Here is a 23,332-nt window from a genome sequence, read left to right on the forward strand (position 1 = left end):
GCTGGGCTTTTCCTGGATGCCTCTTATTTCATCCATTTAGTTTAAACGATTTTTATATCACTTTTCGCTTACAAAAGGAATACCAAAGCAGTTCACACCATAATAAAAAAGATAGACAATATCCAAGTAAAAGTCAACAAGCAATAAAATCAACAGTAAAAATGTCATTAACCCCACCCCACGTCTAAGCCTTATGAGCTTTCGTTAAAAAAAATATCGGAGGCGCACATGCTATAACATCTAACATTATCCATGATGGCTGTATTCCACAATTACTATTAGGCATTTTAGTGGCCCACTCTGAAGATGAGACTGAGAAGAAGAAAGTGATAGCTGTCTTTATTGTATTTTATTCTTATAAAACCTCACTGTCAGACTCAAGGATCACCGAATCAGATCTTGATAGGAATAAAATAATACACACCACTGCAAGAAATAAAAATATACCATCGGGGTTTTTGTTTGCTTGTTTAATTTAGAACTGACGTCTTCTAAAAACAGCATCTCGCTTTGTCTCCGTCTCTCCCCCCACTATCTAGCTTTCAAAATACACTCAGCTTACTTTTTTAAAACAACATCAACAACAAAATATCACCGATTCTTTCCATAGCTTTTATGCTAAAAATGACCAGCTACATCGTGCCTGAGTTCTAAATTAAAAGTGGCTGATTTTATCACCATCAAAGCAGTAGGGCTGAACTAACATTTTTTAAAAAACCCCTCTTACATTTCAGCTAAAGGAGTCTCGCCGCTAACTCTTATATATGCACTACATTTATACCCCCCCTTTCCTCGAAGAAGCTCAATGCGGCATTCACGTTTCTCCCCCTCTCCATTTTACCCTCACAACAACGCCGTAAGGTAGGTTAGGCTGAAGACTATCACCGTCCTATGCGCTTCATGGCTGCGTGGGAATTCGAACCCTGGTCACTCAGATCCTAGCCCAGCCCTCTAACACGCCCCCCCCACGCCATTTACCTTTCTTTCTTTGTCTTTTTAGTAGTAGGACAGATTAAAAAAAACCAAAAAAACCCAATACTTTCATTCTGTCTTGAGTCAGCCCCAGTTAGAGGCATTTACGGTATATCCCGCAGGTGATATATTTGCCCATCCCTAGCTTAATTGTAGGTGCCTATATAGTTTTAAAATAAGATAAATAGATTTTTTAAAAAAATATTTTTTAGAATGACTCCATCCTGGTTGATATCGGAGGTTAACAACCGGTCATGAGAGGAAAACTAGCATCACCTCACATCGGGGTAGCTGGAATATACCAGCTTGGCATGAATCTGTACTGGGTTTTTAGGAGCCAGTTTCAGGACCTCGGACAAGAATTGTCTAAGGAAGAAGCATCCACATTTATTGCTATCTATATCTATGCTTGCATTTCAGGGGGTTGGGCTAGGCGACCCTCGGCATCCCTTCCAACTCTATGATTCTCTCTCTCTCTCTCTCTCTCTCTCTCTCTCTCTCTCTCTCTCTCTCTCTCTCTCTCTCTCACATACACACACACACACACACACACACACACACACACACGAGATTGCATTGCCCATCTCTTCACAAAGTTAAGAAAGAACGAAATTGGGAGGGCAGAATGAACAGCTTTTAAACAGAACAAAACAAGCTGCCCCGCTCTCTATCCAAACGCATTGAGTTAAACGGAGGTAATATATCTCAGTCCGTTTTTACACTGCAAACCTTTCCTTTGTGGAAACAAACAAACAAAAATCCTTCCAGTAGCACCTTAGAGACCAACTAAGTTTGTCATTGGTATGAGCTTTCGTGTGCATGCACACTTCTTCAGATACCTTTGTGGTTGGCTTTCAAGTGAGAATATTTAAAATAAAGGACGGGTTTTTATTTTTTTTAACCCTCCCATCTTTAGCTATCAGCCTCCTTCTCTTACAGCCAGCTTTATCGTTCCAACCACTGATTTTCCAAAAATCAGGATTAAAAAGTCCGATAGCAGCAGCAGCAGCAGCAGCAGAAGAAGAAGTCATTTACAGTTTCCCTAAATACGTATGGTGTTTGTTTGGGGGCACTTGGCGCTAGGTGAAGCACTCTCTGCCTTCCTGGAGGTACCTTGGAGAGCAGATCTTTATTTTTCAATGGCCGGGGAATCTTTCTTCTTCGTCTCCCGAGACGGATGCGAACTGATTATATTTATTTATACCCCGCCTTTTTCCCTGACAGGGGCTCAAGGCGGCTTACCTTCTCTCCTATGTCAAGGTGAGCGACCAATGCAGCGCAAAACATTTCACAAATACACAGCTGGCATCCAAGCAGGACTTTCTTCCTCACAAGGCAACACACAATTGCACAGATCCATACCAAGGGTAGGGTGCGTGTGTGGACCACGCCAGACAGCCCAGGTATTTGAAGGTGCAGAAGTTTATCATAGCTAAACGGACTCCGTTGTTTTCAGACGCCTGCTTTATACATGAAACGACCAATTAATTAATTAATTTCTATTCAGTTTATCAGTCCCTTGAACATAAAGCATGACATAAAATCAGCGGAACACACTGCAATAAAACACTACCTAAATCCATATAGTTACATCTATAGCCAACCTTTCCTCAAGGAGCTCCAAGAGACGCACGTGGTTCTCCTTCCTCATTTAATCCTCACAACAGCCCTATGAAGTAGACTAGGAGGAGAGACACAAACTGGCCAGTGGCCACCCAATGAGCTTCATAGATGAGTTGTGATTTGAACCCAAATCCTAGCCAGAGTCTATAACCAAGCTACGGTACTTCTGGCTCTTTGTCGTTTTTAAAAAAAGAATAATTCGACTGGTCGTCCTTATGTTCTGAATAGGTAATCTATACCTAATAACACATACATACTAGTCAATAATCCATTTATTTATATCCCCCATTTCCCAGGAAATATATCTGTGCTCTGGGCGTTTTTTAAAACCGAAAAAACCCCCAAACAGTTGTACAACAAGGAGACCTAATACAAATCTAGAACCAATAACTAAACAGAACCCCCAACAATGCACAATTTAGCAGACATTTTAGCAATTTAACACCCGTCAACATTAAAGCGAGCATAAAGTTCACCCATCGGCAAGGTCAAAATATCCAGTCGAGGGGGGAACTCGCCCTGCTTTGAATGATAATTATTATTAAGGCACTGCTTGGAGTACCTTCCCAAGTTGGTCCCCCCTACAATTCTCCTGGTGGGACTGACTGGCCACGCGTGAGCAGAGACTCCGCCATCTCTCGCCCCTCTGGGTTACCCGAGCCCACGTCCCAAGCGCTGGAGGACAAGTCCCCAGCCGTCGTGGGCAGATTTCCCTCTCCCCACGAACAGCTGAACCAGGTGCGTAAAGGCGCTGCCGCTGCCATTCCTGAAAGGCGCAGGGCGCATCTCGCAGGTGGGTGCTCTCCGCCTCCTCTCAGGAAGAGCCAACTGCTTTGCCTCGACTGAAAGGCTGACGCAGGACATATTCTCCGGCAGACCCGCACGAACCTAGACGAGGAGTTGCCCTCGAGGATGGAGCCGTCGACCAAGAAAGAACCTTCTGCGGGGGAAAGAGAGGCTGGGAAAATAGCCACGCTGACCCTAACCTTCGCCCTCCGCAACGGGAGAAAAGCTGGCATTTCTAGGGCGGCCAAAGTGTTCGAGGTACATCTCTTTATCACATTGATATGCCACCTTTCCTCCAAGGAGCTTGAGAGTTTTATTCGTCCCCATTTTTAGCCTGCCCTGTTAAGCTGAGATTGGCTCAAAGTCAGGAGGTGGCCATTATAGCTGAGTGGGGATTTGAACCCTTGCCTCTTTTCATCCTACAAGACTCTGATTCCCCCCTTTCTTTTAAAAAAGTGCTTTATATACAGGTTTGTGAGGCTTATTTTGATAGTGATTTCCTTTTTTTTTAAAAAAAGAAAGCAATGAAAATGTTTTTAAGATCTTAGCAATGGAAAAATAATAAATGTCTGTAGGGGGCAGCATAATAGTTTTCAATGATCATTACCAACATAATTAATTTTTTTATGAGTAAACTCCCAGCATTTTTGCCCAAAACTGTGCATCAAATGTTAATTTGGAGCAGGGTGATGAAGAGATGTGGAGATAATTAACAACACACCCTTACCAATGATTGTGGTAGAGGAATATTTACATATGAGCCTCATTATCAGAAGAAGATTCCTGCTGGATCAGGCCAAGGAGGACCCATCTTTTCCAGTACCCACACAGTGGCCAGCCAGGTTCCTATAGGAAGCCCACTAACAGGAGCCGAGAGCTACAGCCCTCGCCCCACTGGTGGGTCCCTGCAACTGGTACTCTGAGGCTTACTGCCTCTGAACATGGCCATTAGGGCTAGTGGCCATACTTTTAATGGTGCTTTTGTTAGAGCTGCAATCCCCATGTGCACCCATCTGATTCAAATACAATGTGACTTAACTTCCCAAGTAGAGATGTATAAGATTGTGTAGCCCAGTTTCCGGTTAAACAAGAGGTTTGGTTCCAGATTGCTCACGGCAGTCAATTGAGCTGGGAAGGAGGGGAAGTCGAATTCGTAGTTTATTACTTTTACCTGCTTGCAACTTTTGTTGATTTGCTTGTTCCTTTTGTGAACAACCCTGTGCATTGCAATTGGACACACACACACAAAATACATGCTTATGTAGGACTGCCTTTTACAGGTGTTTGATACTAAAATCTATCACCTTGAAAGCAGACCAGCTAAAGTATCTAGAAACACTGCAGATGACCTTGAATTTTTCGTGAGATGTGAAGTTCCTAACTGTGAGGTCAGCAGCCTCACTAATTCCTTAAAGAAGGTGGCAGAGGATGTGAAAGCCAACCAAGAAGAGAGAGGTAAGCAATCTGTTGGGCTTCTGCCTCACTTTTCCATTGTTGTTGTTTAGTCGTTTAGTCGTGTCCGACTCTTCGTGACCCCCATGGATCAGAGCATGCCAGGCACTCCTGTCTTCCACTGCCTCCCACAAGTTGGTCAAACTCATGTTGGTAGCTTCGAGAACACTGTCCAACCATCTCGTCCTCTGTCGCCCCCTTCTCCTTGTTCCCTCCATCTTTCCCAACATCAGGGTCTTTTCCAGGGAGTCTTCTCTTCTCATGAGGTGGCCAAAGTATTGGAGCCTTAGCTTCAGGATCTGTCCTTCCAGTGAGCACTCAGGGCTGATTTCCATCAGAATGGATAGGTTTTATCTTCTTGCAGTCCATGGGACTCTCAAGAGTCTCCTCCAGACCCCTTCATGGATCAATGCCTTGTCGTGGCGAAGGGGCTTGAATAACTCAGAGAAGCTATGAGCTATGCCATGCAGGGCCACCCAAGATGGACAGGTCATAGTGGAGAGTTTTGACTAAACGTGATCTACCTGGAGAAGGAACTGGCAAGCCACCCCAGTATCCCTGCCAAGAAAACTCCATGGACAAAGACAACAGGCACTTTTCCATATAAACATTTTTAAAATCAGTAGTGCAATATTTACTAAGCTGTAATACCAAAAATACTGTTTTATGATTGCAGAAGTCTTGGGTATGGGAATCCTTCACCCCTCCAGGAGTGATCACCCCTGGCCAGCAAATCTGGGGTGTTCCACAGGTGTATCTGGTGTGTTCCATCTAAATTATATGAGCTGCAGCGACTCCAGCTCTTGTTCAACCCCCACATGATGGAGGTATCATGTACTCACAATCTGTGGTTTATACCCTCGGCTGCAGCACTGTGGTTCCCAAAGAAAATACGAGACCTTGACAACTGCCATCATCTGATCACCAAATTTGACCCTGATCTGGATCATGACCATCCGGTGAGTTATTTAGACCTGGTGGTAACTGAGTGCTGCCCAGTTAATAAACGCTATGATTTGCAGATCTAACTGAAGACAGTTGCTAACTTCATTTGTCCTCTTCTGCGAAGCCTTTCTTTATTATCTCAACCATTGCTGAAATGTAGACTGTAAGTTCCTTCCAGCAAAGTAATTGCATTTGTGGAATTTGCTCCACTTGGACCTGCCGGGATTTCTTTTGCTGTGATTCCTGCATTGAAGAGGGTTGGTCTAGATAACTCTTGGGGTCCCTTCCAACTCTACAATTCTATGGATTGACATTGCCCCCCCCTCAGTGTTGACATATGAGCACCAGTTGAATATACACTTAGGCTTTGGGGAATAAAAGGGAATGGGTACTTAATGGTTACTGTAGATGTGATATTGTATTATGGAAACAGAAGGACTTAGGTATATGTATATATACAATCATTTTAAATCACTGATTTAATCATTGATTCCCCCCCCCCGATACATTATACATTACCCTGAGCTACTTTGAGAGGAAGGACAACTCTATAAAGCACCCTGCACATTGAAGATGCTGTCTGCATGTGTTAATTAATCAGGAATAGGAATATAGCAAAAACTTGAAATTGAAACTACTTCGCTTGCTCAATCCTCTGGGCATTTTCAGCTTGTCATATGACCAGGAACTGTGATGATTATTCACCACGTCTCCATTAAACTCCATTTTGCAAGGATGCTCGAGAGCCACCACCCTAAATTTTAAATCAGAATTTTTGCACTACAGGTTTGCATTTCAACATTCACTTCCTCCTCCTCCTCCTCCAATTTAATTATATGCTTTGTGTTCCAAAGCACTTGCCAGAACTGTAAATATATGGTCAGCATAGATACAACATGAACAGAGTCCTAAACATAAATAAAATATCAAACACATTTCAGAAACATTTTTATATCTGCATTAGCAAGCTAACAAAAATACAATTAGCAATGTCCATCAAAACATGTGAAAAAATATTGTAGGTGCCTTAGCAGTCTTTCAGTGCTATCCTATAATGTTTAGTTGGAGGGAAGTTCCACAGTGTTCACTGGAGCTTATTCCCTGGGTGGTGTGTTTGACTGCAACCTTTGTAGCTGGGGTTTGTCAGAGTCTTGCTAGATCCTTGCCCTCCTAGGCCAAGTAAATTGAATTTAGACAGGCTCTCATTATCAGAACTACATTCATACGCTAAGAATTTGGATCTTGTTATATTATATATTTTGGCTATTCTGCTTACTGCAGTGAAGTGTTGTCTCTTATCCCTTTTTAGGGATTCAGCGATGCTGAATACAGGAAGCGAAGGGCTTTTATTGCTGACCTGGCCTTCAATTTCAGACAGTAAGTGCACAATAAAACAAACAAAAGCAATAACCATTCTTTCATTTTTCTTCACCGCTCACACATTCATGCAGTTGTAGTATAGTTTTCTGCAGACATCTGTGGCCTCCTCTGTTGGAAAACAGGAAGAAAAAGGAGAACTTTTAAAAGATAGTGAACGTCTGTAGTTATTTTTAGGAATATTTTGGCTTATTTTATTATTATTAATAATAACATATATTAAACTATTGTATTCAAGTTGGTAGCTCTGTCCCTGATCAACACACAATAGGCCTCAGGGACACTTTCTAGAAGATCCTTAGTATCTCCTATACCTGTAGCATGTAAGGGACTTCTAATCACATGTGCTCTTTTACAGGGGTGACCCATTGCCAAGAGTTGAGTACACAGCCCAGGAAACAGCTACATGGTAAGTGCCTGGTGTCACAATGGCCCACAAAAACTGTATAACATGTGGAGGAAGGTGAGAATGTAAAATGGCTCCTTCCCACCTTTCCATTCTCCAGCATGGAAAATAATAGTGGTACCTGGAACCATATCAACACTGCACATCTGATTCCAACATCGGAAGTGGAGGCCCCTCTCAAAGAGAGATTCATACAAGGGAGAGGGCCTTTTGAGTGGTGGCCCCTTTTTATAGAATGCCTATCCCAGTGAGGCTGCCTGCTCGATACTGACAGGAACATCCTTTGGGTCCCAGGTTAGGACATGCCTCTTATTCCAAGGTTTTGAGGTAATATGATGATCCTGTTGTTGTTGTTGTTGTTTAGTCATTTAGTCGTGTCCGACTCTTTGTGACCCCCATGGACCAGAACACACCGGGCACTCTTGTCTTCCACTGCCTCCCGCAGTTTGGTCAGACTCATGTTGGTGGCTTTGAGAACACTGATGATCCTGCTTATTGCCATTTCTCGGTGGAGGGTGGTATTGTAGTAAGTCATCAAAAGAGCCAACTCCTAGGGGCTGTGGGGGCTTCAGCCCCCACAATAAAATATTAGAGGGGGCCAGGCTTCCACAAAGTTGATGGGCATTCCCATTAAAATGGTGTGTGCGCAATGCAACATCTGATTGATTATGTGGGGTGGGGCTTACCTGGGCCCAACCACAATATTTTATTCAAATTGGCACCCCTGTAAGTCATCTAGAGACATTTCGTATTACTGTATTAGGTGACAAATAAAAAAGACGTTGGTTGTGCAATGTACACATCTAGCGTAAAACCAACCAGTGGGATTTACAAAGTGCATTAAGCAGCTGTAGACTGTTGACGCAGTTAGGTGGCTGGTGGCCAAAATGCAAAACAAGTTTACAGTCTGTGCCTGGGTACAGTTTGAAGAAGAGATGGGTATACTGACCCTCACCCCATATTCCAACAAACCACAAATTATTATTCCAGATTCCAGGACATCACACTCTTTGGCCGGCTCAGTAGCTCAGCAAAGTGGCTGATATTTTTTTCCAAACAATTCAATAGGTCTCTGTTCTAGCTACACACTTCAAAGGGACCACTTTCATACAATGGAGACATCAGAGCAGGTCTTTAGGGCAGAAGCCTGGCATAACAGAATGAGCAGCAGGGCTGAGGCATCCACACTTGCTTTTCTGCACAGGTCTGGAATTTCCAGGTCCACTTTTTTTGGGTTTTTTGTTTTTGTTTTGTCCTGCTGCCTTCCCTGGGAAAGCTCATTTTTTATTGCTGAATCAGAGCAAATGAAAACCCGATTGCTGTTTGCTTTGATTCGGCAGTAAAACACAGTTTCCCCTGTGGAAAGCAGCAGCAGCAACAGAGAAAAAAACCTGGGTCACACCCAGAAATCCCAGACCTGTGCCTAAAGACACAGCACAAAAGGATGAGCCCTCAGTCTAGAGCTGGTTGCAGACAATATAATGCCTTCCAGATGTTTTGAACTACAATGCCCATCATCCCTAACCATTGCCATGCTAGCTGGAGCTGTTGAGAGCTGTAGTCTAAGGATCTGGAGGACACCAAAACACCAGGAAGGCACCACAGTTAGTCTGGAGTCTAATTACTGCAGTATGTAACTGCACTACTCTCAGGAATACTTGCATGAGGCCACCAACATGGATGGCTTTGAAAGAGGTTTAACAGGCATCCCCAAACTGCGGGCCCTCCAGTTTTTTGGCCTACAACTCCCATGATCCCTAGCTAACAGGACCAGTAGTTGGGGAAGATGGGAATTGTAGTCCAAAACATCTGGCGGGCCACAGTTTGGGGATGCCTGGTTTAGAGAAATTCATGACCACTAGCCATGACAGGATGCCTCCAGGGACCATTGATGATGTGTCAAAATCAGAAATCATTCTGATTTCCTCACAGGGAGGATTAGATGATGTTGTGTTACCCTACACCCTGCACGGCATTTCCCCATTTTTGCCTCTGGCTCTCCTCACCACTGGTATGGTTGCCCACAAGCGAATGCACCTCTTGAATTGAAACAGATTATTCACCCCTGCTTTGGATAAGAAGGAATAGGACAGAATAATGGACCAAATATATTCAACCATGCTGCGTGGGAAGCACAAGTCTGGTTTCTTGCTCTCCTGAACTTTTCCTGACTGATTGTGGAAATGGTCTAATGCTCATAAAGCGTTTTGGGTTTTTTTTAAAAAAAACCAGTACCAACAATAGCCACCATTGGAAGCAGATGTCTTTTGTTTCTCATTCTTTAACGTAAACTGCACCCTAGTCTTGATATTTATTGAAAATAGAGACAAACATTATGTGATGCTGAATTTCACCCTTCATAGCAACACTCGAGCAGGAGAGAGAGAGAGAGAGAGAGAGAGAGAGAGAGAGAGAGAAATACAATACTCAAACAGGAAAGGTTATTGGCTTAGTCAGCATTTCCAAGAATGATCTCAATTTTCATAAAACAATGTTTACAAATGTGTGAGAGCCCCAGAGCTGAATAAAAACCTACTTCCATAAGGCTCCATGCCATTGCATGATAATTACATGTTCTCTTTCCAACAACTAAACATGTTTCTTCCCTTTAAAGAAAGTTACTTTAATCATCCCTGACTGCTGGCCCTGCTCGCTGGGGCTGCTAGAGTTGGAGTCCAACAATATCTGGAGTGCAACAGGTTCCTCATATCTGCTTTACATGGCAAATCATTTTCCATGTACATATTGGTGTTCACCACAGTGAAATACCAGTGGCAGGTGTCCAGTACATGTCCATTTGGTGCCCCCATGGATCCAGGAAGGGCAATCAGGATGATCAAGGGTCTGGAAACCAAGCCTTATGAGGAATGGTTGAGGGAGCTGGGTATGTTTACCCTGGAAAAGAGGAATGAAAGGAGATTTGATAGCCATCTTCAAATATCTTAAGGGCTGTCACAAGGAAGATGGAGTAATCTTGTTTTCTCCTGCTCTGGAGGGTAAGACCCAAACCAATGGCTTCAAATTACAGTGGTACCTCTGGTTAAGAACTTAATTTGTTCCAGAGGTCCGTTCTTAACCTGAAACTGTTCTTAACTTGAAGCGCCACTTTAGCTAATGGGGCCTCCTGCTGCCGCCGGAGCACAATTTCTGTTCTCATCCTGAAGCAAAGTTCTTAGCCCGAGGTACTATTTCTGGGTTAGTGGAGTTTGTAACCTGAAGCGTTTGTAACCCGAGGTACCACTGTACAAGAAAGGAGACTCCAACTAAACATCAGTAAGAACTTTTTCACAGTAAGAATGGACTCCCTCAGGAGGTGGTGGACTCTCCTTCCTTGGAGTTTTTTAAGCAGAGGTTGGATGGCCATCTGTCATGGATGCTTTAGTTGAGATTCCTGCATTCAAGGGGCAGGCACACTGGAGCATTGCCTCTGGAGCTGAGGGGGCCCAGGACCACACAATGTCACCACACCGTTTGTGCATGCCCCGCAACATGTGCACATGATGTCAACATGCCCTGCAGCCCGGTCGCTGTTATGAGAACAGCGTGTCTTATGTGTGTGGTGTATCGTTTAAAATATGCTGTTTGCAAAGAGGTCCATTGTAAGCTAACCCTGCTATTGTTTTCAGGAGAGAAGTCTACCAAAAGCTAAGCAGTCTTTATCCCAGTCATGCCTGCCACCAATATCTGGAGGCCTTTCATCAGCTGGAAAAATACTGCGGGTATCAAGCAGACCATATCCCTCAGCTGCAAGATGTCTCTGCATTTCTAACAGGTAAGGCAGTAAGGCACAAGGACTGCTGCCAAGTAAGGGTGTTCTTATGAGTGGCAGAAGTGAAGTCCGGAAATGGGAGGTTTGTAATGGGGCACACCCAGCAATAGTTCAGAATTGGCTCAAGCCCATTTCAGAGCCAAATCCAAAACTGAGGTAGGATGAGTTCACCTATCACATCCTCCACCTCCTAAAATATGGCAACTGGTTTCCATGCATCACCCTAAAAGTCCATTTGCCCCCTTTTCAGGCGGGTGGCTTTGTGGGTGGGCCCCAGGCCTTCCTAGCAAACTGACCTATCACCGGCCAGATCGTATTCCTGCTGCCAAATGGGCCAATGGCGGCAGGAGTGTTCCCTTGGGCACAGGACCAACTGACCAATTGCAGCCCTTGGTGTTGCGCCCAGGGGAAGTTTAAATGCCTGGCCAGCATGGCCTTTTGGCCTTTCTCTTGCTGTGCCAGTTCTCCCACACTCCATCCCTCAGATTACGGCTTTTCATGGATGGTTCGACCTCGCTATGGACAATGTGGGTCACCTAATCTTTCAGGGGTCAGGCAGGAATTTCCCCCACTTGGCTAATTGGCACCGCTATTTGGGTTTTTGCCTACCTCATCGCAATCATAACAACTTTGTATGGAAGATGGGCATTGGGTGGCGCTGTGGGTTAAACCACAGAGCCTAGGGCTTGCCGATCAGAAGGTCAGAGGTTCAAATCCCCGCGATGGGGTGAGCTCCCATTGCTCAGTCCCAGCTCCTGCCAACCTAGCAGTTCGAAAGTACGTCAAAGTGCAAGTAGATAAATAGGTACCACTCTGGCGGGAAGGTAAACGGTGTTTCCGTGCGCTGCTGTGGCTCGCCAGAAGCAGCTTTGTCATGCTGGCCACATGACCCGGAAGCTGTACGCCGGCTCCCTCGGCCAATAAAGCGATATGAGCGCTGCAACCCCAGAGTTGGTCACGACTGGACCTAATGGTCAGGGGTCCCTTTATCTTTACCTTTAAGCATAATCTTGGTTGGAGGGGAGGTTGTAGCCTCCGCTTGCCCCTCCACGGGTAAGGGTATCCTGTTAAATGGATCCTGCCCAATGTCCAGATGGAGGCTAGGGCCATACCACTCCTTCAACAGGGACCGCTTGGGGGACGCCCCCAGCTTCACCCTTAGAAACACTCCCAGCGGATGAACGTGGGTGACATGTGCAGTTGCTTACCACAATGTCTATGGCCAAACCTCACATGTGTACCCAATAAAGTTGTGGCCTTATTTGATCCCAAACCAATATGCTGTGTGGTGTCTAGTTATTTATACCTTAGGGAGCAGGGTGGTCACGGGGCCGCGATAGACAATACGGCAACTGGTTTTGTACTACCTTGGTACAAAACTGAAGAATGGCTTTCCAAGTCATAAGAGAGAGAGAGAGAGAGAGAGAGAGAGAGAGAGAGAGAGAGAGAGAGAGAGAGAGAGAGAGAATATTGTGTTCCTGGAATGCATCTATCCAGATACTAGACATGATTTTATTCCAAGGAACCAAAACCTATAGCCAAAAAGGGAAAACAATTTTATTTAGCTGTATTTGGAGGCTATGAGTAGAAATTTGTTCCTGTAAGTTCCTCTAGGGCAACTGGTCATGAATTTCCTTTCAACTCTCTTTGGGTTTCCAGGAGATGTTAAGCATTCAGTCCAAGTGAGCCCTTTGCCCACCTCCCTTATTCTTTATTGCAGCCCAACTTTTATTGGAGAGGCATAAATCACAAGTAAAAGTTTTTACAAGTTACTCTTCTTACTAAATCCTTCTCCCTTCCTCTACCCCACCCCATCAAGTCTTGAGATATCCATGTTTAAGAACGCGACTGTGTGTCGTGTGTATGTTGTTGTAACAGTGTTGTTTCAACAGTGTAACACAACAGTGTTGTTGTAATTACAATTTTATATTACACAATTTTGCAAGTTGCTTGCAATGAATTATTAACCCGAGAAGGTTACAGAATCATTTAGTGAGAAGAACACATGAGCTAGAGTGGAGCTAGAGTGGAGAGCCCTGGCAGAGAAAGGTAAAGACATGTTTCCATGGCATGATGGCATTCATGAAAACCGAGTAGTGCATGGCAGGTTGCCCTAAGTAATTTGGATGCAATAAATAAATAAATGCTTATTTCCACCACAACCCTATTCCGAATTTTACTCCTCCTTTAATTTTCCTTGCAGAAAGAAGTGGCTTCAAGCTGAGACCAGCTGCAGGGCTTCTGTCGGCTCGGGATTTCCTTGCTAGCCTGGCATTCCGTGTCTTTCAGACAACCCAATACATAAGGCACTCGTCTTCGCCAATGCATTCCCCAGAACCGTGAGTAGGAGTCGGGCGATCATGTAATCATTCTCAGGTCGCGGCCAGGGAGGCCAGCAGTGGCTCTGTATAAGCTGGTCCAGTGCTTCCATATACTGCGGCACAATATTTCTGTTCTGCTAGGATTGGGGGGGACGGGGACGTGAGGACTCTATTTCTCAGAGAGCTAATGGGAGCAGGAAAAGGTTATAGGAAGTCTTCAAGATTCTCACTCCATTTGGCATGAGCATAGTTTTGACTGTCAGCATCAATCTATTATGATATGTTCACACGCAACACCCTTCTCTGGCCACACAGTATTATCCATCTCTCCCCACCCCCCACCCCGCCCACCGCCCGTATTTTATTACGTTCCACTGGCTTTCAAATCTTGAGATCAGGATCCAACATCAGCATTTGAGATGCCAAATTCCTGTTTCGTTAGAAGTTGTATGAAAGTGTCTGAGGTTCAAACTTCACTTGGCATTGATCACATGCAGTCCCCTCCCCTGATTTCTTTCTTTCTTTCTTTCTTTCTTTCTTTCTTTCTTTCGTCAAGAGGACTAAGAAAGGAACAGTCCACTAAAGCTACTGTCACTATCTCCTGCTGTGTTGTGGAGGTACATTCTTAGGTACATTCTCTGGATTGAGATGTGGCAATCCAAGGATTGTCAGGTAGACGCAAGGGACACATCTTATGACTCTTAAAAAACAACAGCACATGTTTTCGTTTTCACAGTGATTGCTGCCACGAACTGCTGGGCCACGTTCCCATGTTAGCTGACAAAGAATTTGCCCAGTTCTCTCAGGTAACGTTTCTGTTGTTCTGACAGGGAAAGGTGTCTTGGTGGAAGGACACTTGTTTTATATGCAGGAAGTCACCTGTCCCAGGTATCTCCAGTCAAAAGGAACAGGAAGCAAACAACAAGGAAAGTCTGAGACCTTGCAGAGCATCAGCAAGTCAGAGTAGATAACTATGGGCCAGGTGGACAAATAGTCTGATATACAGGAGTCTCCTATAAAAGATTGTCCTCAATCTAGAGGGTGGGGAACTTGTGGTCCCCCAAATGTAGGTGCACCCCAGATCCTTTCAGTGCTTGCCAACATGGTCAATGGTCAGGAATGACTCCTGTTCTGTAGAATCATTTATGCCAGATAGGAAACCACTGGACTTGCTACCTAATTCCACCCACCCAAAGCAGAATGAGTTACAGGATTCACTCAGGTGGGATGTATTATATAGGAGGGGTGGCATGCAGTAGCCTCCAGGACTCTAAAAGAAGGGAACAATGCAGATATTAGACCTATTTTTATGGGACCAGGGTCTGGAGAGCTCTAAACAGCAAGTGTGAGGAGGTTGCACAGTTACTTGGTCTGGTCGAAAAGCTCAGTTCAACCCTGAGTGTTCAGTTCAACTCCAAATTATTTATGCCAGATTGTAGGGGTGCTGAATTATTTGATCCAACCATTTTCAAAGGTTTCAGGGGTTGGATGAGACAGAAAAGGCATCCTGGAATTGCCTGTGCTCTTTAGGGGCATGGCAATTTAAAGAGGAAAAAAATAAGTTGGGGATTTATCTGATAGATATGTGGCAGAGGGTTATAGACATAGCTGCCAAGTTTTCCCTTTTCTCGCGAGGAAGCCTATTCAGCATAAGGGAAAATCCCTTAAAATAAGGGATAACTTGGCAGCTATGGTTATAGATGGCCTTTATTTTACCTTAAAAAACCCCCAAAAACCTTTGCTTCAAGCAGTGTCAGAGTTGCACTAAAAGGGAGCATTACTTCCTCCTTGAGAATGGACAAATGGTAATGATGGCACTCAACATGACATAGTTTTGCTAGGTTTCATTAAGGTGGAAATGGGTCAAGTTTTTTCCTATTCTATGTTCAGCTGAGCATGGTTGGATTACATCACTTTTTAAGTGCAAGCGATCTGGTTCCTAGTTCTGCGCTGATGTTGCCAGATGTGTCTCAAATCACATGGGTGTGGACCAGGAAAGACTATTTCATACTAGAAATTTATGTGTTATGCTTCCCTATATCCTGCACACTTGGCTAAACCATAATCCAAATATGCAGCCTCAGCTCTGAATTCATTGTTGTTATTATTAACCTACATGATATACTAAGATTAAACTGGGGGAAATTACAGGCATACAAAACTACACAGATGTTTGTCCTTAAGCTAAGGATCATACCTTCAGTGTAATAGTAATTCACAGAAAAGGACTGTATGTTCTCATAAACCAGCCTTTCAATAAATATATTGATCCTTGATCTAGGATATTGGATTAGCCTCTCTTGGAGCATCTGATGCTGATATAGAAAAACTGTCAACAGTGAGTATATATATTTATGTACAGTATTTTCATAATGCAGGTATAATACCAAAGGCTCAAAATACAAGCTATTTCAAGCTCCCCTAGAAAATGCTCAGTGGTTGGTTTTTATTTTTATTTTATTTTTTAATGTCAGGACATTTGGGTGTCTTGAGGTAGAAAATGCAAATTGCACCCTCCTCATGGATACACACACACACACACACACACACACACACACACACACACACACATCACACATACACAATTATTCCCAAACAAACCCAGATGGCATCCCAATGACTTATGCATGGAGCATTCATCCTGATTTGTTTGCCCAAAGTTTGTGTGATTCTTGCAATGTGATATAATCACATTTCAACACAGGGGTAGCCAAGATGTTGCCCTCTGAATATTATTGGATTCCATCTCCCATCAGCCCCAGCCAGCCCGGCCAATGGTCAGGGATGATGGGAATTGTAGTCCAACAACATATGGAGGGCACGGCATTGGCTACCTGTCTTCTAGCATAAGAAACAGAACCCAAGGTAGGCCTAGCAGATGCTTGCCCTCAACTTCCCCACCCCAGAGGACTAGGTTTTGTTGGCCTCAAGAACCACCATTTTGTTTGACATTTGTTTGACATTGTGGGGAATCAAAATGGCCGCCAGCAGGCAGCTGCCTCTGAGGAGCAACATCAATGCAGATAAATAAATAAAATTTGCCACCTTATGCTGTGTATTTCCAGGGACATAGTGACTACATACAATCACAGGATAACCTGGTGGGGATGGGGCTTCTCAGAGGAGTTTTCATAGTCCACCCCATTCCTCTTTGTATTTACCAGCTCTATTGGTTTACTGTTGAGTTTGGACTCTGCAAACAAAATGGAACTATTAAAGCCTATGGAGCAGGTCTCCTGTCCTCCTATGGGGAGCTGATGGTAAGTTTGTTTCCCCCTCTCCCCAAGTATTATTTTAACATTAGATAAACTTACAAGCTGAGATCGCTAGAGGGCAGCATTATGCCTAATGTTCATGTGCTTCATTTTAAAATGAATCTGTCCCTCATGTTTCTAATTAATGGTGAAGCTACCAAGTCACCAACAGAGTGTAATAAAATGATGAGGTCAGGATATTGAAAACATTGCTGTGGTGTGTGTGTTCCCCTCCCACTCAACTGTTGCTGTTTCTATTAAATTTATATACTGCTTACATGCCAAAATGGCTTCTAAACAGTTCACAACTATAAAATCGATTATAAAACCTATACATTCTTTAAAAAGCACAATAAAACAGTTCCACCACTGCATCAAAACATCCCTGATTCTAAAAACCATAACCATAAAATAGTTAAAAACAATTAAAACAATAAGATCAGAAGGTGATGTTCCAGGGGAATGCTGATCCAAGCAGGTGTGTCTTCAAAAGCCGGTGGAATGCCAATACTGATTAAGGTGCCCCAATCATTGCTGGTTGCAGTGCTGCTTTCCTGCACCAGGGCCCACCACTGTAGACGGAAATGCACAGTGGTGACCGGTGACCATTGGAACTGATAGAGCAGAAAGGCAAGCCAACAGGAGGTGGAGTCAGAGTCAATGATAAGCAGACTCAGAACCAATGGAAGGCAGAGCCAACTAATTCTAGTTTTGTCTTCATCCTCCTGCTGAGTACTGCAAGGGCAACACTGGGGCATTTTGGGATTCAGTGGAAAGGCACATTTAAAAGGTTTTACAACCTCTATTTCCACACTTTTATTTGCTGCTTGGTTTGCTTGCCCTGAAGCTGGACCTTGGCTTCCAGGGTCCAACATCATCTCATAAAAATGCCAGGCAGCTGCTACTGCAATTGCTCTGGGGCATTGTGGGCAATTATAATGGAAGAGTCTGGCACTCACTTGGTAAGCCAACCCACCCAACTCCCTGTGCAGTGTAAAGAACAGCCACCTGCTGAAATATGCAGAGGGGGGCAGTAATATGGGGGTCCACCACAGTGCGCCCGGCTAACACCCTCTTCTAATTTGGACTCACCCTTTGGAAGTCAGAGCACCTTTCCGGTCCAGCAATCTATCCACTACCTGGTATGTAATTCTGTCTCTCTGCAAAGCTTTCAAAAGATGGCTTTCAAAATATGTATTTGTTTTAAGCAATGGATACCATGTGCTTTTAATTGACAGCTCTTGTTTTGGTTTTTTAGCCGAATCCTTAAGGCAAACTTCAATCCTATTTTTCAACCATCACTTGGCCTAGAAACCTAGCTTTGCCTTTCAGAATAGGAGGTGAGATCTATACGACGATATTCAAATCCCCAACTAGCATGAAAGAGTTTGCCTGCTGGCCAACCTTATGCTTTCTGAGCTATAGAATGCACCCGAGACCCTGAGTTTTGCACTGTAATTTTACTGTATTGTCAGCTGTTCTGCATTAAATCAAATGAATTTCATGTTAACACCCCGGCTGGAGTCTAGCCTACGTACAGTAAAATGTAATGGCCCATACTTCACAATTGGCAGAGCTCACCCCTTGGCATGCTTCGCTTGCAGAAAAGCAGGGCTCCCTTAGCTCCCTACAGGTCACATCGGGTCATCTGATTATTTTCAAGCAGAACTTCCCACAGCAAAGAATGAAGGGTTCTGCCTGAAAACTCACGCCTGAGGTTCTGAAACCTTTCAGCTGGCTTTCCCAAGGCCTGAAACACAATATATCTGCATGTTTTTACTGATGCATCTGGTTTAGATTCAATGAGGATTCACACAGGGATCTCCCACATAGAGTGCACTGCTAATCAAGCAACTAGAGTCTTGGGTCCCCTTTAAAAAAATTGTGTCCTTTGGGTCAAAGCAGTTTTTTCTCCTTTAGTTCTTACACCATCTTTGGAAGAAATGGCAAGTAGCAGCAAAGGCAAATAAAGAGCTTGGGGGATTTGGAATACGAACAGCAGAGTTGTACCCAAATGCAAGATCATGTTGGGATCTCCCCTTATCACTACCTAGCTATCACAAACCCCCTTTCTTTTCTTTCCTCCAAACCCATAGGGTAGTGGCAGGGCAGTAGCAATGCAAGGGTTCTCTGGAGGCTTCTGCATGAGGCTTCCCTGGCTTCTAAGGACATGGAAGCCACAGTATCCCAGGCACCGGGGACCCTGGGAAATGCAGTTCCCCAGAGCTCCCGAGACCTGCTGCTAGTGTCCTACTGCCAAACAACATCAAACCTTGTGTTATGTGAAATACATTTGACCAACACACAAGACGTGACCGGCTGTGCATTCGCATAAACAATACTCTTCTGCATATTCTTATCACAATATCAAATGTTTATCTTGCACATAAACAACACATAAAGTGCAATAATATAGACGGAAGTCCCAATAGATCAGTTCATTGACAAGGATTTCCGGAATAATGCCTTGTTTCGCTCTCATGGGCTTCATCAGTGATACATGTTCCTATGTAGTATATCAAAGTCATTGTGTGTTTGTCGAGTGTCCTACTGCCATCGGCTTAGTTAAGAGGAAGGGAACGAGAAGCAGAGTTAAGCAGTTCTTGACAGGAATAGGGGGGCTTGGGGAAGGGAGTTGGTCAGATCCCTCTGCACCCATGATGACAACATTGGTAGCACAACTAATTCATTGACAGCACTACTAATCCAATTTCAGAACTGAGCTTTTTTTTGTAAAGAAAAGGAAAAGGAAAAGCAGCAATTCTTTCCACTTTAGGGAGAAAACGTTTTGCTCACCCCAGTCCCAAGCCACACAATGAGGAGTTCATCATCATTAGAAATATACAGACTTGAAGTGTAGATACGAGATTGTCTCCAAAGGTTAAATAATCCAGGTGAACAGGTCATGTGATTGAAGGTGAGGGAAACACTGATATTTGATGGGAAGGGACAACTCTCCCCTCTTTACTAAAGTTAAACATTGTCACACACACCCCTTTGAAGCCCCATAGATTCCTTTCTTCCTCCCCACAACCATTTAATTTTTCGCTTTGGTTGCTACCCCCTCCTTGCATTCTAAGCCTACATTTTTGCCATTTCCGAACATGAACACTGTCGCTTTTCTTTACTAATAGTATGCTTTGTCAAAGAAGCCACAGTACAAACCCTTTGACACAGACGCAATGGCCGTCCAGCCTTACCAGGACCATTCCTTCCAGCCCGTCTACTTTGTAGCAGAACACTTTGAAGACATGAAGTCTCAGCTCCAGTAAGTATGGCAATGGCACTCATTCAAAGCAGATATAGCCCATCACCAAATGAGGATGATTTGACCTTCAGAACACCTTTGATGGGAGCATGGAGTCATGCACAGATCTCAGAAGGTGTTGTTATCCTTTCAGAGTTCTTAACTTGGTGTGTGCGTCATGGCAGTGGTGTTGTGGAGTGGGGGCACACAGGGACAAAGCATCACCCCTTATTTCACAGCACTGACAACTATGCCATCTCTTGGGGGTCTTATTTCCCAGTTTTCTGCATGCCAAATAAGTAAATTCTTTTTCCTCTGGGAAGAAACCAATAAATAAGCCAGCTGGAGAGAGCATTTCACAAATGAGAAGCTACTGCAGAAAGGGCCCATTCTCATGTTGCCACCCTTCAGACTTCTTGTGGAGGGAGGACATAGAAAAGGGGCTCAGATGACAAGAGATGGTCCTTAAGGTCTTGAGGTCTTGAGTTGTGTTATATGGGGATCTCTCCTGGCACAGGGGATGCACCAACTGTTGGAAGGATCATCCCCATACAAAACTTTTACTTGGTAAACATTAAGGCCACAGTTTATTTATGAAACCCTGCTTATTTAATTTTCCAGTGGTGCCAATCATAAAACTGGAAAAGAACACACTTTTCTCCAGATCCTATAAATTGCTTTCACTTGTAAAAACTCCTCTTTTGATCATTTTTTTCCCTATACAGAAAATACACTGTTAAGATCAAGAAACCTTTTACTCTTCGTTATAACCCCTTTACCTGCAATGTCGAGGTTCTTGACTCACCACAGAAAGTGAAGGAAATTGTTACCCACTTGAAAGAAGAACTGAAAACTCTCTGCCATGCCTTTGAAAAGCTTTCGTAAAACAGTTGGCCTAAGCTATCGCAGTTATAAGATACTATTTAGAGAAATGTGATTTACAGTGCATTTGTAGTCGTTGATGTTTCCTCGGTCAAAGAGAAAATGTTTTAGTTAGTATTCTTAGTAGCAGGGCCGTCTCAAGCTGGTTGGGCGCCCTGGCGCGGAGATCGCTCCGGTGCCCCCGCCCTAGTGGGCGGGCGCAGCGCGCAGCACGGCTTCCATGCAGCTTTGCTGCGCAGCGCCCTCCTGTCGGCCTGGCACCCTGGCACCCCGCGCCACCGAGACTACCCCTAGAGCCGGGCCTGCTTAGTAGTCAATCTGTAATTAATCATGGCTTGTGAAAATGATAATCAGGGGGGGGGGGGAAGAGTCCCCTGAGTGTTAAGATTGCCAGTTCCATCCTAGAGAGTGTGTGCTTGTATCAATACATTTGTTTCCAAACACAGCTTGGACTCATTCATATTTTAGATGCACCCGCTAAAAAATATAAAAGCAATACAGAAGCATAAGTACTTGGGCTGGTCCCTGCCTCTCCACCTAACCTACCTCAGAAGGTTGCTATGACGATAAAATGGGGGAAGGGAGGACCACGTACATCACCTTGGGCTCCTTAGAAGAAAATGTAAACAACAACAACAACAACAACAACAACAACAACAACAACAGATAGAGTTGGTTTATACCAAGTCAAACCATTGGTCCATCTAGCTCAAAGTTGTCATTGACTGGCAGCAGATCACCAAGGTCTCAGCCAGAAGTTGTTGGAGATTGAGCAGAGGACCTTTTGTAGGCACATTAGATGCTCTGCAGTGGCTACAGACAAGCCACTTGTACTCCATTCTGCTTGTGGCTTCTTTGGTGTAACCCTGCTGTATCACACCAAGGGATAATCCATTCTGGCACCTGCCGACAGTGGAATTTGCTGCCAAGGAGTGTGGTGGAGTCTCCTTCTTTGGAGGTCTTTAAGCGGAGGCTTGACAGCCATCTGTCAGGAATGCTTTGATGGTGTTTCCTGCTTGGCAGCGGGTTGGACTGGATGGCCCTTGTGGTCTCTTCCAACTCTATGATTCTATGATTCTATGGACAATGATCATTCCGTTCATAGAATTCCTGGCTCAAAACACAGGCTGCACACACACTATACCTTTGAAACGTGTTCAAAACACATCTCCTCCCCTCATGGAATCCTGGGTGTCGTAGTTAAGTTTTTGTTGGGAATTGTAACTCTGTGAGGGATAAACTACAGCACCCAGAAATCTTTGAGGTGTGTGTGTGTGATTTGAATGTGCTTTAAATATATAGTATGTCTGCAACCACAGCCTCGTGTGAGACTGCACTTATGTAGACAAAGACGCCTCTTTGATTAGGCAGCATGTTCCACAATTGTGCATACAGTGGTACATCGGGTTAAGAATTTAATTCATTCTGAAGGTCCGTTCTTAACCTGAAACCCTGCTTATTTAACCTGAAGCACCACTTTAGCTAATGGGGCCGCACAATTTCTGTTCTCATCCTGAAGCAAAGTTCTTAACCCAAGGTACTATTTCTGGGTTAATGGAGTCTGTAACCTGAAGCATCTGTAACCTGAAGCGTCTGTAACCCGAGGTTCCACTGTATTCTATTTTGGCATCCCGGCGATAATTCTGCTTTGTCCACAAGATGGAACTGTAACATCAACATTCACCCTCTCTACCTCCTCCCAAACGGGAAAGAAGACATTCTTTCGCTCCTCCTGTGTCATTTTCCAGTTATGAATAGGAGAAGTTCAACTTGGATTACTGAGTGAAAGGGAAGTGGGCTAGTATTTGCTTCCTGTCCCCCACTTTTCTGCATGAAAAATAAGAGTCCGGTTCTCCTTAAGGCTGGCCCCATTAAGCTGTCCCTCTGGACCCTCCTAACTGTTTGCATCCTGGAAGAAAAAGAGAAAGAAAGCTGCACAGGGAGAGGAAAATTGAATCCTAGACGCATCAGCTTAGTGAGCTATGGATAGTTGATTGGTGGGAACTTTATACCACATGTCTCCATTGTGTTACAACAAAACAACTGATCATTCTACCCTGTCTTAGCAATATACCAACTGATTTGAAAACTTGATATTGAAAGAAGTGCATGAGAGACCACATATGAGTGATCTGTTAGACCAGGCGGGAGCAGACTTCAGGTTTGTACATCCACTGGGCTTTTTATTAGAACCTAGAGGTTCATCAATCAGGTGCAATACAGTGGCACAGGATGCAAAACAAAGATCACCATAGAATCATAGAGTTGGAAAAGACCACATGTCTTGATAGCCATATG

The 23,332-nt window shown here is 44.1% G+C and overlaps 1 protein-coding gene across 1 annotated transcript; it reads left to right on the forward strand.

The window, feature by feature from the left end:
• The first annotated feature begins 3,507 nt into the window (after positions 1 to 3,507).
• Positions 3,508 to 22,511, forward strand: LOC118091167 (tyrosine 3-monooxygenase-like). The gene is made up of 12 exons (XM_035127836.3): positions 3,508 to 3,639; positions 4,662 to 4,836; positions 5,704 to 5,792; positions 7,088 to 7,155; positions 7,514 to 7,564; positions 11,188 to 11,333; positions 13,534 to 13,669; positions 14,388 to 14,457; positions 15,933 to 15,989; positions 16,816 to 16,911; positions 20,040 to 20,173; positions 20,878 to 22,511. The coding sequence occupies exons 1-12, from the start codon at positions 3,508 to 3,510 to the stop codon at positions 21,035 to 21,037; spliced, it is 1,314 nt and encodes a 437-aa protein (XP_034983727.1). The 3' UTR covers positions 21,038 to 22,511.
• Positions 22,512 to 23,332: the final 821 nt, after the last annotated feature.

This window comes from Zootoca vivipara, chromosome 9 (assembly GCF_965207765.1).
Source record: "Zootoca vivipara chromosome 9, rZooViv2.hap1.1, whole genome shotgun sequence".
NCBI lineage: Eukaryota > Metazoa > Chordata > Lepidosauria > Squamata > Lacertidae > Zootoca > Zootoca vivipara.

Bases quoted from the DNA above. Each gene is read 5' to 3' on its own strand.
- LOC118091167 (XM_035127836.3), top strand. From the start codon at position 3,508: ATGGAGCCGTCGACCAAGAAAGAACCTTCTGCGGGGGAAAGAGAGGCT. The intron at 4,837-5,703 runs GTAAGCAATCTG...CCTCGGCTGCAG, and splicing joins AGCCAACCAAGAAGAGAGAG to CACTGTGGTTCCCAAAGAAA. The intron at 7,565-11,187 runs GTAAGTGCCTGG...TATTGTTTTCAG, and splicing joins GCCCAGGAAACAGCTACATG to GAGAGAAGTCTACCAAAAGC.